The following is a 16310-nucleotide window of genomic DNA, read 5'->3' as shown; positions in this document are numbered from 1 at the left end:
AGGAAAGTGTCACAAAACACACCATAGGCCGTGACAGTATTATACTAAAAACTGGTGTACATTTTCAGAGCAGAAATACATCCTTACTGGCCATTCCATGTATTTTTTAATGTGTAGGGCAGAGATACAGTAATCTGATAAAGTGGTTTTCTAACCCACTTTATTAGGGAATTATGCTAATATTCAGGGCCGGTGCAAGGATTTTTGCCAACACAAGCGAAGCTAAATTTTGCCCTCCCTCACAGCTCATCTGGCCCTGGTCCCGTCTGCAGCAGCTGGCTTCTCCTCTGTGTGGTTCTCGTATCTTCTCTCTGCTTTAGACAATTGCATGTTAGAGGGCCGTATTTTTCTCCATCTATGACGCACCTAGGTTTTAGAGGAGGATAATTAGAAAAAATATTTTCCATTACACCTCAGTGGCAATATTAGATTATCCAGCTCACCTTTGTACACATGTGAAATGGCATTATCTCATGAAGGTCAGTGCACGGACTGGTGAGATGAGATCCCAGGCATATCCAAGACAATAAACACGTCCAGCACTTTTTAGTTAGATTTTTCTTTGGTTCCTTTATTAAATACGGTACAAAAATTTTTTTGTGCAGCAAGAGAATCCCAACCTCCTAATGTGGGTCTGCAGAAGATCGTCTACGCATTTCGAGCACACCTGCTCTTAATCATGATTAAGAGCAGGTGTGCTCGAAACCAAAGAGGTTGGGATTCTCTTGCTGCACAAAGATTTTTTTGTACCGTATTTAATAAAGGAACCAAAGAAAAATCTAACTAAAAAGTGCTGGACGTGTTTATTGTCTTGCCCATTACACCTCAGGTCAGACCAGCAATCAGACCCCCAATGTTAATCAGACCTCAGATCAGACCCCCATTGCCTCAGATCAGACCCCCATGTCAGACATCAGCCCCCATCAATCAGCCCCCTATGTCAGCCATCAGCCCCCCATGTCACATTTCTCCCCCTCCAGGCCTCAATAACACATTTTCCCCCCTCCATGTCAAATCACCTATGTCACATCAGCCCTCTATGTCACATTTCCCCCCTCCTTGTCACATTTCACCCCCTCAATGTAACATTTCTCCCCCTCCAAACCATGTCATATCACCCCCTTCGTGTCACATCATAATCACATCATTACCCACTATTGTGTCACATTCCCCCCCCATGGCACATCATCCCCCCCGCGCCAGCCCTGGCCCTATCCCCATGTCACAGACTACAGACATTATCCCTCCTCCCATCATGTCACTGTCACCATCCCCCCCTCCAATTATGATTGTTGTTTGTGTAATAATAAAAAATAAAAAAAACATTTATGCCGTGCACTCTGGCACTAGTGTGCTCATCAGTGATCACCTACCCACCTGTCCTGCTGCTACGGCAATCTGGCTGTGTGTGAGTCAGACTCACAGTCAGCTCCAGTCCCTGCTGCCGCCCGCAGCCGCTGCACCACTCGCCAGTCACACCCCACTGGCCTGACCCTGTGACCGTGTTGCTGTGCTTCCGGGCCCGTGCCGCTCTGTGAGTGAGGGCCTGGGCCGCATGGCGCACGCTGGCTGGGGCGGAGGCTGGCGGCGCTAGGCCGTAACCCCCCAGGGTGCGCCCTAAGGAAGCCGCTTGGTCTGCCTTATGGTAGCACCGGCCCTGCTAATATTTATTATAAATCTGCATCTAAAATTTTCCCTAAGCAACCCACTAACTAAGCTTTGCTAAATTCTTTCTTTAGCAGTCTACTAAATGTTGAAGATGTACCTGTAAGATGCAGAAGCAGGCTTCTCAATCTGCCACTGCTAACCCTGCCCCAGGCTTGTCTCCTCTGATATAGTTTACTAAAAACTAATGTTATACAGTATTTTCAGTACCTCAGAACAGGGGTTATTTGCAAATGGTTTTATTATGTCCAGTATAGGTACAGTACAGACCAAAAGTTTGGACACACCTTCTCATTCAAAGAGTTTTCTTTATTTTCATGACTATGAAAATTGTAGATTCACACTAAAGGCATCAAAACTATGAATTAACACATGTGGAATTATATACATAACAAACAAGTGTGAAACAACTGAAAATATGTCATATTCTAGGTTCTTCAAAGTAGCCACCTTTTGCTTTGATTACTGCTTTGCACACTCTTGGCATTCTCTTGATGAGCTTCAAGAGGTAGTCCCCTGAAATGGTTTTCACTTCACAGGTGTGCCCTGTCAGGTTTAATAAGTTGAATTTCTTGCCTTATAAATGGGGTTGGGACCATCAGTTGCGTTGAGGAGAAGTCAGGTGGATACACAGCTGATAGTCCTACTGAATAGACTGTTAGAATTGGTATTATGGCAAGAAAAAAGCAGCTAAGTAAAGAAAAATGAGTGCCCATCATTACTTTAAGAAATTAAGGTCAGTCAGTCAGCCGAAAAATTGGGAAAACTTTGAAAGTAAGGGCTATTTGACCATGAAGGAGAGTGATGGGGTGCTGCGCCAGATGACCTGGCCTCCACAGTCACCGGACCTGAACCCAATCGAGATGGTTTGGGGTGAGCTGGACCGCAGAGTGAAGGCAAAAGGGCCAACAAGTGCTAAGCATCTCAGGGAACTCCTTCAAGACTGTTGGAAGACCATTTCAGGGGACTACCTCTTGAAGCTCATCAAGAGAATGCCAAGAGTGTGCAAATCAGTAATCCAAGCAAAAGGTGGCTACTTTGAAGAACCTAGAATATGACATATTTTCAGTTTCACACTTGTTTGTTATGTATATAATTCCACATGTGTTAATTCATAGTTTTGATGCCTTCATAGTCATGAAAATAAAGAAAACTCTTGGAGTTCAGATAGAGAGGAAGCAAAGTGAATTTGCTCCCTCTTCCTAGGCCCAGAAAGCTATAGAGATTCACCGATCTCTGCATGATCTACAGAATGCAAAAAGAGAAGAAAAAAAGTGAGCGTAAATGGGGATGGGGAAAACAGAGACAAGGGGAATGGATGGAAAGGGAAGGGAACTGGAAATGGAACTGGAAATGGGCTATAGGGTGGGAGGGGCGCCAAAAGGATGCCAAAAAGATAAACAGAAAAAGAGACATGGATAGCTGGCTGCTCACACTAAAATGAAACCAAAGGTTCGTACAGCGGCCCGACTCGCGGGTCGCAGTGGACAGGGATTCAAGGAGAAAAAATTGGTGGAGCGCCGGAGTATGAAAAGGAGAAGGGCAGAAGGTAGTGGCCCCTGAAAGTCTATATTCTTCCCATGTGGTGTAGAGACAAAAACCCTAAAAGTCCAATGTGAGGAATCAGGGAAAAAAGGAGGGTCCACAGTAAAAAAAAAAAAATCTAAAAAAAAAAATCACAGTGACAGGATGATCAGCAGATGCACAGATTATCCACTACATGTGAATAGTCGGGCAAAGAGAGGGGCTTTTAATAAAATCAGCAGATAAAATGTATATATTAGTATTATTAAAAGCAATTACGTAAGACTGATGAAGTCTATATAGTTGAATAGAACCCAGTAGGGTATATATACACACTCTGTGTTATTCACTTCACCAGGGAGGGTGGCGCAAGATAAACTCAAGACACTTGACGCCAAGCCCTCCCTCTCCAAAGTTGCCTGTAGAATATTGGTCCCCTTGGTGTCCTTCAGATGGACGACCCGGTGGACTCTCAGTAGGATACAAGGTTGTTTATTTCAGAAAAGCTCGACGCGTTTCAGGGTATTCAAAACCCCTTCATCAGGAGCACAACATATAACATACCACATTGAAGCTTACAAGTATATATAGTGTCCATCTACAGAGAAAATGGTGGTTCCACGTGGTGGAGTACTCACCTCCGGCCCCATAACCCCGGAACCGGAAATGCCCTCAGATCGTGGAACATATACTTAATCTAAAATAAACAGTTCATAGATTTAGAAAAAAAATTATAGATGATAATGCAAGACCAACAGTCACCGCCCAGGGGTCCTGAATCCCCCGTAAAATTGTAGGTCCAGCGGTAGCTTGGACCGGACGATAGCGGGAGCAGGATGGCTTCCGGTCACATGGCTCCGGAAATTCAATATGCGTTCCACCAGTGGAGCGCATATGGAGCGCAATTGGGTTACCGCTGCAGTTTCTTCACATACCGGAAGTCGGGCTTGCATTCCAATCGTGGAATGCATCCCGGCCATCAAATAGGAGGAAGGGGAACTTTAGTTTCCATAATAGAAAAATGGAATCAGAAATGGAATATAAATAACATATAAAGATAAGGGGGGAGGGGAATGGAAGAAGGGGGGGGGGGGGGAGGGACACCAATTGTGAGGCATATCCAGAGTAAAAAGGATCTTTCTACTACTGGGTATACACTAGGTATACCAACCAATATTATATATGCTCTCAAGCCCATTTATTATGCTCGTGATATTTATTTATCTATGTATAGGTTTGCTCTTATACTGACTGTGGAAGGATCATTTAGATTCCGATTTTAATCTTATCAGTCAGCCGTATATATATTTTAACAAATTAATTTATAGTCTTATTATGTATGTTTTTATATTTATATGTATATCCTTTATACGCTCATTCAGAGTTTGATTTATAATTATCTTATCTTTATTTGCTATTTATATTCCATTTCTGATTCCATTTTTCTATTATGGAAACCAATGTTCCCCTTCTCCCTATTTTGACGGTCGGGATGTGTTCCACGATTGGAACGCAAGCCCGACTTCCGGTATGTGAAGAAACTGCAGCGGTAACCCAATAGCGCTCCATAAGCGCTCCTCTAGTGGAATGCCCCAAAACGCGTCAAGCTTTTCTGAAATAAACAACCTTGTATTCTACTCAGAGTCCACCGGGTCGTCCATCTGAAGGACACCAAGGGGACCAATATTCTACAGGCGACCTCGGCGAGGGAGGGCTTGGCGTCAAGTGTCTTGAGTTTATCTTGCGGCACCCTCCTTGGTGAAGTGAGTAATACACAGTGTATATATACACCCTACTGGGTTCTATTCTCCTACATAGACATCAGTCTTATGTAATTGCTTTTAATAATATATACACTTTATCCACTACCCGTGAATAGTCGGGCAATCTGTGCATCTACCGATCACCCTGTCACTGTTTTTTTTACTGTGGTCCCTCCATTTTTCCCTGATTCCTCACATTGGACTTTTAGGGTTTTTGCATCTACACCACATAGAAAGAATATAGACCTTCGGGGGCCACTACCTTCTGCCCTTCTCCTTTTCATACTCTGGCGCTCCACCAATTCTTTTCCTTCTTGAATCCATGATCTACAGAAAGAGAGAAGGAGAAAGACAAAGGAGAGAACTGGAGAACTTAAAATCTGCATGGCGAGCATTGGAGCTAGTAAGGTAACCTACTACCAAAAGCTGCTAAGACTTTACTGCAGTGAGGCACTCTGTTAAAATACCCTTGACACTTGGACACGAATTGGCCAGTTGTATCTCTAAAACCCTGTATCCCACAGTGAACATTATACCATGCTAGAGGACTATTAGCCAGCATAGATTCTGCAGGAGGAGACTTGAGACAAATAGCGAAGAGGGCCATAACTCCTATCATTGCCAAAATCCATACATCAAATTGCATTGTGTACAGTTAGAACTCGGTCTGCTATAATTAGATGTACTACTATTCCCATTTTGCACTTAAGTAAAATAGACATTTGTTCTGTTATGTCTGACCTGATGCACCAAACGCTGGCTATTGCACTCCACACAACCTACCTTGCACCCATACAAACACATATCACGGGCACCTTGACCATCAGACAGGATCCCCCAAAACCAGGGTGTGCCCTGCGCCCTCCTTTAATTCCATGGCCCTAGGGAGCAACAGTGTGAGGAAAGCCATTGTGATGGACTGCAATATACATAGCCACTACCACTGACATCCTCTGTTCCCGCTGCTCCTGGGCTATGGCACATGCTTCCCTGCTCCTCTCTTTTCCAAATTAGTCTCTGGTTAGTGCTTAGAAGATGAGAGGAGCAGGGCTGCAGTGATTAGCACCGACAGTAAGAGTGCTACATTTCTGTATGCTTTCTGTAAGCGCTGATCGCTGCCACTCGCTCCTCTTCCTATCTTCCTAATGCTAACCACAGATGTGCTAGGAAGATAGAGGTGAGTGGGCTTACAGCGATCAGTGCTGGCAGTAGATTAAATGAGCAGGGAAATGGTAAAATCAATAGTTTTTAGTACATTTGTGGAAGCAGTTACTGGGGCAGAGAGAGAAGGGGCTGAGAAGCCTGCATCTGCATCTTACAGGTACCCATGTTCAGTAGCAGTGGAGAAGATCATACATGCGACTCTGTCCTTTGAATATTCTGGGTGTTGTGGTCACAGCTTAGCCACAACTTAATAAATGACAATTGAAAGAGCCTCATGGGAAGACGGCCACATCTCTAACTTATATACTCCTATGTGGAGTATCAAACAAATCAAAGGACCCCATTCTTCTGATATGGGAACCCAGAGATGGCTTCCCAATGGTCAATTAGTACTTGCCCATTACTGCTACTGAGCCGTGTGCCACTCTTCCTCTCCCCTGATTTGGTGTGCCTGTCTAATATCAGAAATATGTAATATCCAATACACTTTATGTGACCAAGTTGGAAAGTGTTATGTACAATGTGCCAGCCTGAAAGTGTCATAAAGCCTAAAGTCTATATTACCTACGTTTGCTGTGCAGAAATTAGTCTGGGGAGTGAGTGACTCCAGTGAAAAAAAGCTAACATTTGCAATATTTGCCAACACAATTTTATTTATTTTCCCATGGGTAACTTTACAGCATTATAGCTTTACTATGGGTCTTTATGTTATTGGCTGGTTTGACTTTTCTTAAAGAAATGAAATCAATGTTCCCATTATTGTTTATAGGTGGTAGGATAGATCATGGACACCATGACGGATTGGCCAAAATGGCGCTAATGGAAGGTGTCATGTTTGATCGAGCGATAAAAAGGGCTGGAGAGCTGACAGATGAAGAAGAAACATTGACTGTGGTCACTGCTGACCATTCCCATGTTTTCAGTTTTGGTGGCTACACTTACAGGGGCAGCAGCATCTTTGGTGAGTGTTTTTTTTATATTAAAATCACCAGTCCAAAAATATTGGCTTCAAACAAATATTGCATAATACATAGATTAATAGGAGGCATAACTGGCAGGATACTTAATAGAACAGTTTTCAAAGAAACAAAGCTTTATAGAAGCAGACATGCCTTTTTTGTATTTGAAGATAGAAATATAAGATCCAGGTGTGGACTGGAAACTTAAAGGGGTTGTTTAATGTCAGACATATTGCTAGGATATGCTACCAATGTCCAAGATAGGTGTGGGTCCCAACTCTGCGAGTGTTCTCAGCTGTTTTCAGAAGAGTCAGGTTTGGGTATTTTGTTAACTCCGATAGCGGTGAATGAAGAGTGGTCGTGCTTTTTATGGTGTGCTCTCCTTCCCTTTGGAGGCCAGTTCTGGAGTTAGGAACAGGTCACAGAGATGGGACCTGCACCTATCTGACATTGGTGGCATATCCTAGCAACATGCCAATAATGTCTGAGATGAGACAACTCCTTTAAAGTGGCTCTGAAAAAAATCTAAAATTCACCCCATGTGTAGTCGGGTCCAAACTGATGGAAGGCTGGGAAACACAACTAGCCCGGGCCAACATAAATGGACGGGGCAGATATAAGTAGGCAGGGCCATAAATACCAGAGTCCAACACAAAATACCGTCCCAGCACAACAAAATACCGCAATGCAGCACAAGATACCTGTAATGATCATTGTAATGAAGAGGAATTAACCCCCGCCGATCAGTTATTGATGACCTATCCTGAGGATAGGTCATCAATACATACAGGCTGCACAACCCCTTTAATTAGTGCCAAATTTTTTTATTTAAAGTTGCCAAGGTAAATGTAATTTGTTGTTAAAAGCACATATATCTTTCTATGCATTGTCCGAACCTAATAGCAATGTATGGGCAAAATATAGGGTTAATATTGACAGTTTATGTTTTCAGGGTGATGGACTTGGTCTGCCCCCTGGTTAGTTAGTGTTGAGAAGTCTAGTCTGAGCAGAGCTACGGGAAGTATGTGTGTGAGAGAGTTCCCGAGTTCCTGTAGACCAGGCTCAAGTCCAGAGAACCTTTGTCTCTGATATTATAGCTGTCAAAGCAGCAACTCTACCACCAGAGTATTCCTGAAGGAAAGAGACCAGACAGAGTAGAAGTTCCAGAACCATCTAGGCCACGCATGCTTCAGACAGCAACGTATTTGCTTGTTTATGGCATTGAGACTTTGCTGCTGTAGAAAGCATATATTGCTTCAGCACCTACCACATTTTGAAACTGACTGGCCATCCATATCTTAAATCTGCACTCGTTAACTCTTTCTGCAGTGTTTTGGGACCTGTGAATTTTTGCCGTGCTAAAGGGCTGAGAGCCGCATGTCGGGAAACAGGCCCCTAAAGCCTGCTGTGGACTGCGGATGGAAAACTGCTAACCAGATGAAGATTTTTCTTCTATGGACATTGCATGGTGTGAACAAACACCAAGACTGAATAAACACCAAGACTGAACGGTCATTTAGTTTTTCCTTATGTGTGAATAAACACCGAACTGTTTAAGTTAAAGACTTTGTAATTGCCTCTATACTGCGTCCGCTAGCCTGTCTACCAGAGCAAAACCCCACAATTGGTGGAGGATGCGGGAAAACTTAGTGAGGCAGGCCTGAAGGCCGAAAAGTTTTTTTTTGTTTTTTCCCGGCCACAAGTGCATGTCCTGCATTAAGCCGGCAAGGTTATGACCCGTGTCCCCTGACAAAATGGAGGCGGTCGTGAAAGCCCTCATGGAGGCTAACTTGCAGCAGTGGGAGGCTAAGCTGTCCGTGCGGTGATCCCTAAGATGTCGGATGACGTCGAGACCTATATGGCGATGTTAGAAAAGGTGGCCGTGAGGGAGAAGTTAGGGAGGGGGCCCGTGAAACCCTGCAAATCCCCACCCCAAGCCCGGTGGCCGGTGCCAGCCAAACCCGCCCGGGGCGCATCCCCTGCAGACCCAGCCCCGGTGGTTTGCTGGGGGTGTCACGAGCCTGGACACATAAGGGCCGACTGTCCCCATCGGGGTGAACCCATGGATACCAACTATGGCTGCCGCCACTCATTGTATGCCAGGAAGCTGTGTGCTACAGGTACCTCAGAGACTGTAGACAATAGCCACCTGTGCCATGTGGAAGTGGGGGAAACTCTGGCGGTGGCACTGCTGGATTCAGGGAGTTTGGTGTCTTTGATAAGAGCTGCCTTGGTGCGGCCCGTCGAGTATACTGGGCGAAGGGTCAGCATTGTGTGCATTCATGGGGACTTAAAGGACTATCCCACCACCCTGGTCTCTATATCAACGGTAGCCGGCAGGTGGACTCATGAGGTGGCCGTCGCCACAAAATTACCGTATGAACTAATAATTGGGAGAGACTACCCCGGTTTCCCGGCACTATGGCCGGACACGAAAGTTAGCGATACCCGTGAGACAGATGTGACCCTAGCAGAGTGGCCCAGCTCAGTGGGGAGACCAGAACCCTAGGAACCTGAGTCCGAAGGGCCAGCGGTAGGGGTGACCACCACTTCGGTTGAAGAGGGAGACACCCCCACTAAGTGTGATGGTGGGAGACATGGAGGACTTGCCGTCAGGTCCGGAGCTAGCCGACCTCAATGTCTCGGGGGATAATTTTGGTACTGCACAACATCGGGACCCAACCCTATCCCGAGCCTGGGAAAATGTAATAGATGGGGAACCACAAAAACCTGGGGCAGAGGCGGTGTTTCCCCGTTTTGTGGTTCATCAAGAGATGTTGTATCGAGTAAACCAGCTGCGAGGTGAATCCATTAAGCAGTTGGTAGTGCCCCAGGCATATCACAAACTAGTGTTAGAGTTAGCCCACCAGCATGTTCTCGGGGGTCATCTGGGAATGCAAAATTGCAGGATCGCATTCTACAGCGTTTTAATGGCCCAGTGTGTTCAGAGAGGTGGAAGAATATTGCAAGTCTTGCCCAACCTGCCAGATAACTAGCCCCCAGACACATTTCTGTAGTCCCTGGTACCCCTCCCGATTATCGAGATCCTATTTAAACAAATCGCTATGGATCTCGGTAGGCCTGGTACCGAAGTCTGCTAGAGGACACCAACACATCTTGGTTGTCCTCAACTACGCCACTCGTTACCCGGAGGCGGTGGCCACTGCGGCATACATCAGCAAAACTCATAGCTAAGGAGTTAATGGAGATGTTTCTCACGTGGGTCTGCCTAAGGAGGTTCTGACTGACCAAGGGACCCCGTTTATGTCCAAGGTCATGAGGGAACTCTAAGTTGCTCCACATAAAACAGCTAAGGATGTCCGTGTATCATCCGCAAACGGATGGCCTGGTAGAGAGGTTTAATCAAACATTAAAAAATATGGTAAAAAGAGTGGTCTCTAAGGATGGGAGGGACTGGGACCTTCTTCTCCCCTATCTCATGTTCGCAGTGCAAGAGGTGCCCCAGGCCTCTACCGAGTTCTCTCCCTTTGAACTGCTATACGCCAGACACCCTCGTGGCCTGTTGGACATGGCCAAAGAGGTGTGGGAACAACAACCGCACAGAAGTGTTTAAAGTGTTGTTGAGTACGTCACCCAGATGCAAGGACGGATGGAAACAGCTTTACCTCTGGTTAGGGAGCATATGGAGGCAGCGCAGCGAGCCCAGAGAAGGATCTATAATCGCCAGGCTCGGGTCCGGACCTTTAACCCGGGTATTTGTTTTGGTACCAACCGTAGACAGTAAGTTCCTAGCTAGGTAGGTGGCAGAGGCCCTACGAGGTGCTTGAAAAAATTGGAGAGGTAGATTACAAGGTACACCAGCCAGGGAGGCGAAAGCCAGGGCAGGTGTACCATGTAAATCTGCTCAAACCCTGGAAATATAGGGAAACCTGTACAGAAGACAGCCCATGACCAGGGTTCCTAGGTGAAGCGGTTTCAGCCCCTCTGTTTGAAGCAAGAGAAGCGCTGCCACAGTGAAAATTGCTGACAGCCTCTACTCTAAACATACTCAGGAAGCCAGGGAGTTCATTAGTCGGAACACGGAAGTGTTCTTGGACCTCCCTGGACGCAATTCCATAGTCCAACATGACATTTTCACTGAGCCTCAGGCAAATGTCCGGTTAAAACCATACCGGGTACCCGAGGCTCGGCGGCAAGCCATCGCGGAGGAAGTGCAGCTAATGCTCCAGCTAGGTGTGTCATCGAGGAGTCAAAAGTGAATGGGCCAGTCCGATACCCAAGCCAGACGGGACATTGCGGTTCTGTAACGACTTCCGCAAACTGAATGAGGTGTCCAAGTTTGACGCATATCCCATGCCCTGAGTGGATGAGCTTATTGAGAAGTTGGGCCAAGCACGGTATATTTCTGTGTTGGACCTCACCAAAGGGTACTGGCAGGTACCCATGATGGAGGCTGCCAAGGAAAAAATGGCTTTCATCACGCCAGAGGGGCTGCATCAGTACAAGGTATTACGCTTTGGTCTACATGGCACTCCTGCCGCGTTTAAAAGGCTAATGGACATTGTACTTCGTCCACATCGTCGGTACGCTTCAGCTTACCTGGACGATATCGTTATCCACAGCACCGACTGGGAAAATCACCTACCTAAAGTACAGGCTGTAGTGGACTGGCTTAACCAATAACCCAAAAAAGTGCACGATAGGGTTAGAAGAGACCAAGTACCCGGGGTATGTGATTGGGCACGGAATTATTAAACCTCAGGTGAACAAAATTGAGGCAATTAGGAATTAGCCCCGACCTGTCACTACTCGGCAAGTAAAGTTGTTCCTGGGTATGGTGGGTACAATATGAGGTTTGTCCCAAATTTAGCTACAGTCAACCGCACCATTGACAGTTCTTTGAAGGGACGCAAGTCAGTGACGGTTCAAGTGGAATGAGCAGACGGAAAAGGCTTTGAAGTCTGCCCTGTGTGGGTCCCCGGTATTGGTGACGCCTGACTTCAAGAGGGAGTTTGTGGTACAGACCAGTGCCTCTGAAGTAGGCCTCAGAGCTGTACTCTCTCAGGACATCAATGGGGAGGAACGTCCTGTTTTCCTGAGCCGCAAACCTACGCCAGCCGAGACTAGGTACAGTATAGTGGAGAGAGAGTGCCTGGCCATCAAGTGGGCACTCGAGTCTCTCCGCTATTATCTGTTGGAGAGAAAGTTCCGTCTGGTGACCGACCACTCCCCTCTCAAGTGGATGAGCCAAGCCAAAGAGGAATGCTTGGGTCAACAGATGGTTCTTATCTTTACAAAACTTCAAGTTTTCCGTGGAACATAGGGCAGGCAGGTTACAGGGAAACGCAGATGGCCCTGTCCCGGGTACACTGTCTGGTGGGTGTGTTCACCCCCTCAGGGTTGAACAAAGGGGGGGAGGTATGTAGGAAGGCACAAGGGGCCGTCATTGGTAGAAGGTAAGTGTCACCGAGATTCCTTGCCTCGGTGAGGTAAGAGCTGGTAGTTTTAAGTGTCAGTGGCAGCTAGTGCTGACTGACACTGTTTTGTTATTAGTATGGCTGTAAAATCCGATCCGGGCCAGCTCTTACTGGGAGTAGCCAAAGAGCAGTGTGGGTGGCTTCTCCCAACGATCCAGGCCGGGTCCTTTTTTGGTCTATTATAAAACCCAGCCAGCAGTCTCAGCTGGGTGTGGTTTTTCCTTCATCTGACAGAGAAGCTCGGGAGTCTGTGTTTTGGGACCTGTGAATTTGTGCCGTGCTAAAGGGATGAGAGCCGCATGCTGGGAAACAGGCCCCTAAAGCCTGCTGTGGATTGCGGATGGAAAACTGCAAAGCAGGTAAAAATTTTGTTCTTTCGACATTGCATAGTGTGAACAACACCAAGACTGAACGGTCATTTTGTTTTTCTTTATGTGTGAATAAACACCAAACTGTTTAAGTTAAAGACTTTGTGATTGCCTCTATACTGCATCCGCTAGCCTGTCTACCAGAGCAAAACCACACACACACACCTTGGTTGTCTGGCAAGACTGAGAAGTGTCCTTAGAAGGAGAGACAGGGAGTAATACAACCTCCATCATTGTCACTGCCTATATATTGTTATTGGGAGAAAGACTACACTGTGATATACTTGAAACTGTGTCTTTTGCTGTATATACTTCTACTACTATGATAAACGCAGTAAATAAAAGACTTTATTGCAACCAACGGGCCTGATTATTGACATCAATCCATCCACCAGTCCTGCATCTGCACTTATGCCTTCCACTCAGCCAAACTGTTCACCATCAAGGGCATACCACCAGGAAGGAGCTCCTATGCCAGGGTGTGCCTCAAGCAAAGAAAAGATGCGCCCTCCAGTCACTCCAGAGCCCTAGGAGGTGCCAGGGTGGAGCAAACTACAGTGAACCGTGTGCACTACTACCACCACCACATGCCCCATCCTTGCCTCTCCTCCAGGTTGCTGTATTTACTGGAAGAGGCCAATAACTGAGATTTAACAGGGATTTAAAAGAAGAAAATCCAAGTTACACTGAATCTTTTCCAACAAAACAATATATAAATCTGAACCAAACAATTTCTGAGCTCAGCCATATACTGTAATAATGCATATGTAGTCAATGATTAGGGTCTATTCACACTGGAGCATTACTTTGGCCTGTGCACTGGGAGATGCTTCTGCCACATGAGTTGAATGTATCCATAAACTCACCTAGGCCTGATGCATACCAAAGAATGGTCCATTATTTAACAATTTTCAGTTTGTGAGTGACAAAGCAAATGTTTTGATCTGCAGGAGGTTACTGATATATGCCCTAAATCCAAGAAAAGTCATCAAATATCAGACTAACAATGAATCAGAATAACAGGGACATAAAAATCAGAATATAACATGTTTTTGTTGTGTTCTTGTAGGTCTAGCTCCCAAAAAAAAGCCTTTGACAAGAAGTCTTACACATCCATCTTGTATGGTAATGGCCCAGGCTTTTCTATTACACCAGAAGGACGTCCCGATGTTAATAATACTATAAGTGGTAAGAACTGTACAGAAATGTCCATTGTATTATGAACACTGACTTATAGGATAGCTACCTTACATCTGGTGGCACTAGGTGCAGCTTTCTTTTCTTTTTGGAAATAAAGCTAATTTGCATAATTTTACTAACTACCCACTCTCTATAAGGAGAAACAACCCCCCCACCCTCCGGCATTCTATTGTAGAAGCATTGTCATTAAAGGGAATCTGTCAGCAGTTTTATGGTGTCCTAACTAAGGGGAACATAAACAGGTCTCCTTAGCAGAATGCTGGCTCACTTTTTTTAACTGCCAGTTTGCTAAAATCTTGTGCTAAACAGCTCAAGTGCATGCCAATGAGTTCTCATATTTGTGAGCTCCTGGTTCTCCCCAACCCACCTGCTGCTGATTCATATGGAAAAACTGTCCAGAGGCAGGTGGGCAGGGAGAGCCATGAGCTCATGAATATCAGGACTCATTGGCATGTGCTGGAGCTGATAAAACCTAGCAGCATAAAACTAGTGACAGATTCCCTTTAAAGGGGATATCCCATGACTAATGTAAAAAAAAGAAAAATCAGCCATCATATAGTACATGATGGCTAGAACTAGCCCTGTACCTCACATGGATCCACAGATCTCCCCATTCATTTCTCTGCTAGATTTATATCAAGCTGACAGCTGAAAGGGAGCATCTTTTCTGCTGCACCTCAGGGGCGTGTCCATGGTCTCACATCACAGCTCAGGAGGCAGTTGAAGGATGAAACAGAGCATGTTCGGCCTTCAGTGAGCAGGAGAAAGAAATAAGAAAAAAACAAACAAATGGCAGGTGGTGCTATATGCAAAATTTTTAGTTTTTAGTTACATACAATTACAAAATAATTCATATCCAGGCCCTGGTTTGAAAACTGTAGAATATTTTTTGTGGGACATCCCCTTTAAGTAAAAGTTAAAGGGCATCTGTCACAGATTTGTACCTATGACACTGGCTGACCTATTGCATGTGCTCTTGATAGCTAAAGACATCTGTGTTGGTCCCATGTTCATACTGTATGTGCCTGCATTGCTGAGAAAAATGATGTTTTAGTATGTGCAAATGAGCATCTGGGACAAGGATGGCCAACCTGCGGCTCTCCAGCTGTTGTAAAACTACAATTCCCACCATACCCTGCTGTAGGCAGTCTGGGCATGCTGGGAATTGTAGTTTTGCAACAGCTGGAGGGCCGCAAGGTTGGCCATCTCTGCTCTAGGAGAAAGGGGGCATTGCTGTTACACCTAGAGGCTCTGCAACTGCTGCACCCTCTCCACTTTGATTAGCAGGGCCAGGCAGTGAAAACATGTTCACACCTGGTCCAATCAAAGTAAAGAGGGGCACGGCAGGTTGCAGAGAGAGCAGAGCCTCTAGGAGTAACGGTAACACCCCCATTGCTCCTAAAGGCTCATTTGCATGTATTCCAACTTTTTTTCTCACAATGCGGGCCCATATGAACATGGGACCCACACAGATGCCTTCAGGCCAGCCAGTGTCCTGAGTACAAATCTGCTGACAAATGCCTTTAAATGTACCCCTTTGTGTATTGGTTTCAACTAACCTCTACAAAAAGGGGCAGATTCATGAACACAGCACAAATTCATTTTTCAAGAGCATTAAAAAATATATATATATAAAAATATATATATATATATTTGTGTTAGGTGCTTACGGTAGTACAGTGAAGAGCCCTGGAATGCAGGGAAAGAAATGCAGGTCGGTTGTGGTGTGCCGAAACCGAGGATGAGGTAGGCCAAGAAAGAAGAGGGCCCACCCAAGGAAAAGACATAAAAGAAATGAGTTGTAAATGAGTGGAGTGGTGGGGAGGGACAAAGCTCAGACCTCAGACGGTGCAGGAGCCAGGTAAGGGGGGTGCCCTAAATAGGCTGGAGGCGGACCTCAGCCCCTCCCAACAAATCAGGCAAATGCCTTAATACTTGTGTTAGGTGCTCACGTAGTACAGTGAAGAGCCCTGGAATGCAGGGAAAGAAATGCAGTCGGTTGTGGTGTGCCGAAACCGAGGATGAGGTAGGGCCTAAGAAAGAAGAGGGCAAAAATGGAAATAAACCTGTTTATTTGTAGCCAATAAATACATGAATAGCTCAACCCGTCATGCTTTGGAAAGCCACTCTCAACTCTTGCGCTGGATTGGGAATGTATCGTGCGTAAGCGGATGACTTCCAGCGCCCCAATTTCGTGAGAAATGACCTGACATGGATCATGAGGTGGTA

At 45.7% G+C, this 16310-nt stretch overlaps 1 protein-coding gene across 1 annotated transcript in view; it reads left to right on the top strand.

Annotated features, from left to right (window-relative positions):
• LOC120999141 (intestinal-type alkaline phosphatase-like) overlaps positions 1-16310 on the top strand; it is a 94990-nt gene that overhangs the window by 64235 nt on the left and 14445 nt on the right. The window contains exons 8-9 of the mRNA XM_040430014.1: positions 6884-7081; positions 13957-14069. Of these exons, the coding sequence (XP_040285948.1) occupies positions 6884-7081; positions 13957-14069 (311 nt within the window). The remainder of the gene's footprint in view (positions 1-6883; positions 7082-13956; positions 14070-16310) is intronic.

The sequence above is a fragment of the Bufo bufo genome, chromosome 4 (genome assembly GCF_905171765.1).
Source record: "Bufo bufo chromosome 4, aBufBuf1.1, whole genome shotgun sequence".
In the NCBI taxonomy this organism is placed as follows: domain Eukaryota; kingdom Metazoa; phylum Chordata; class Amphibia; order Anura; family Bufonidae; genus Bufo; species Bufo bufo.
This window is presented reverse-complemented; position numbering and strand designations above follow the sequence as displayed.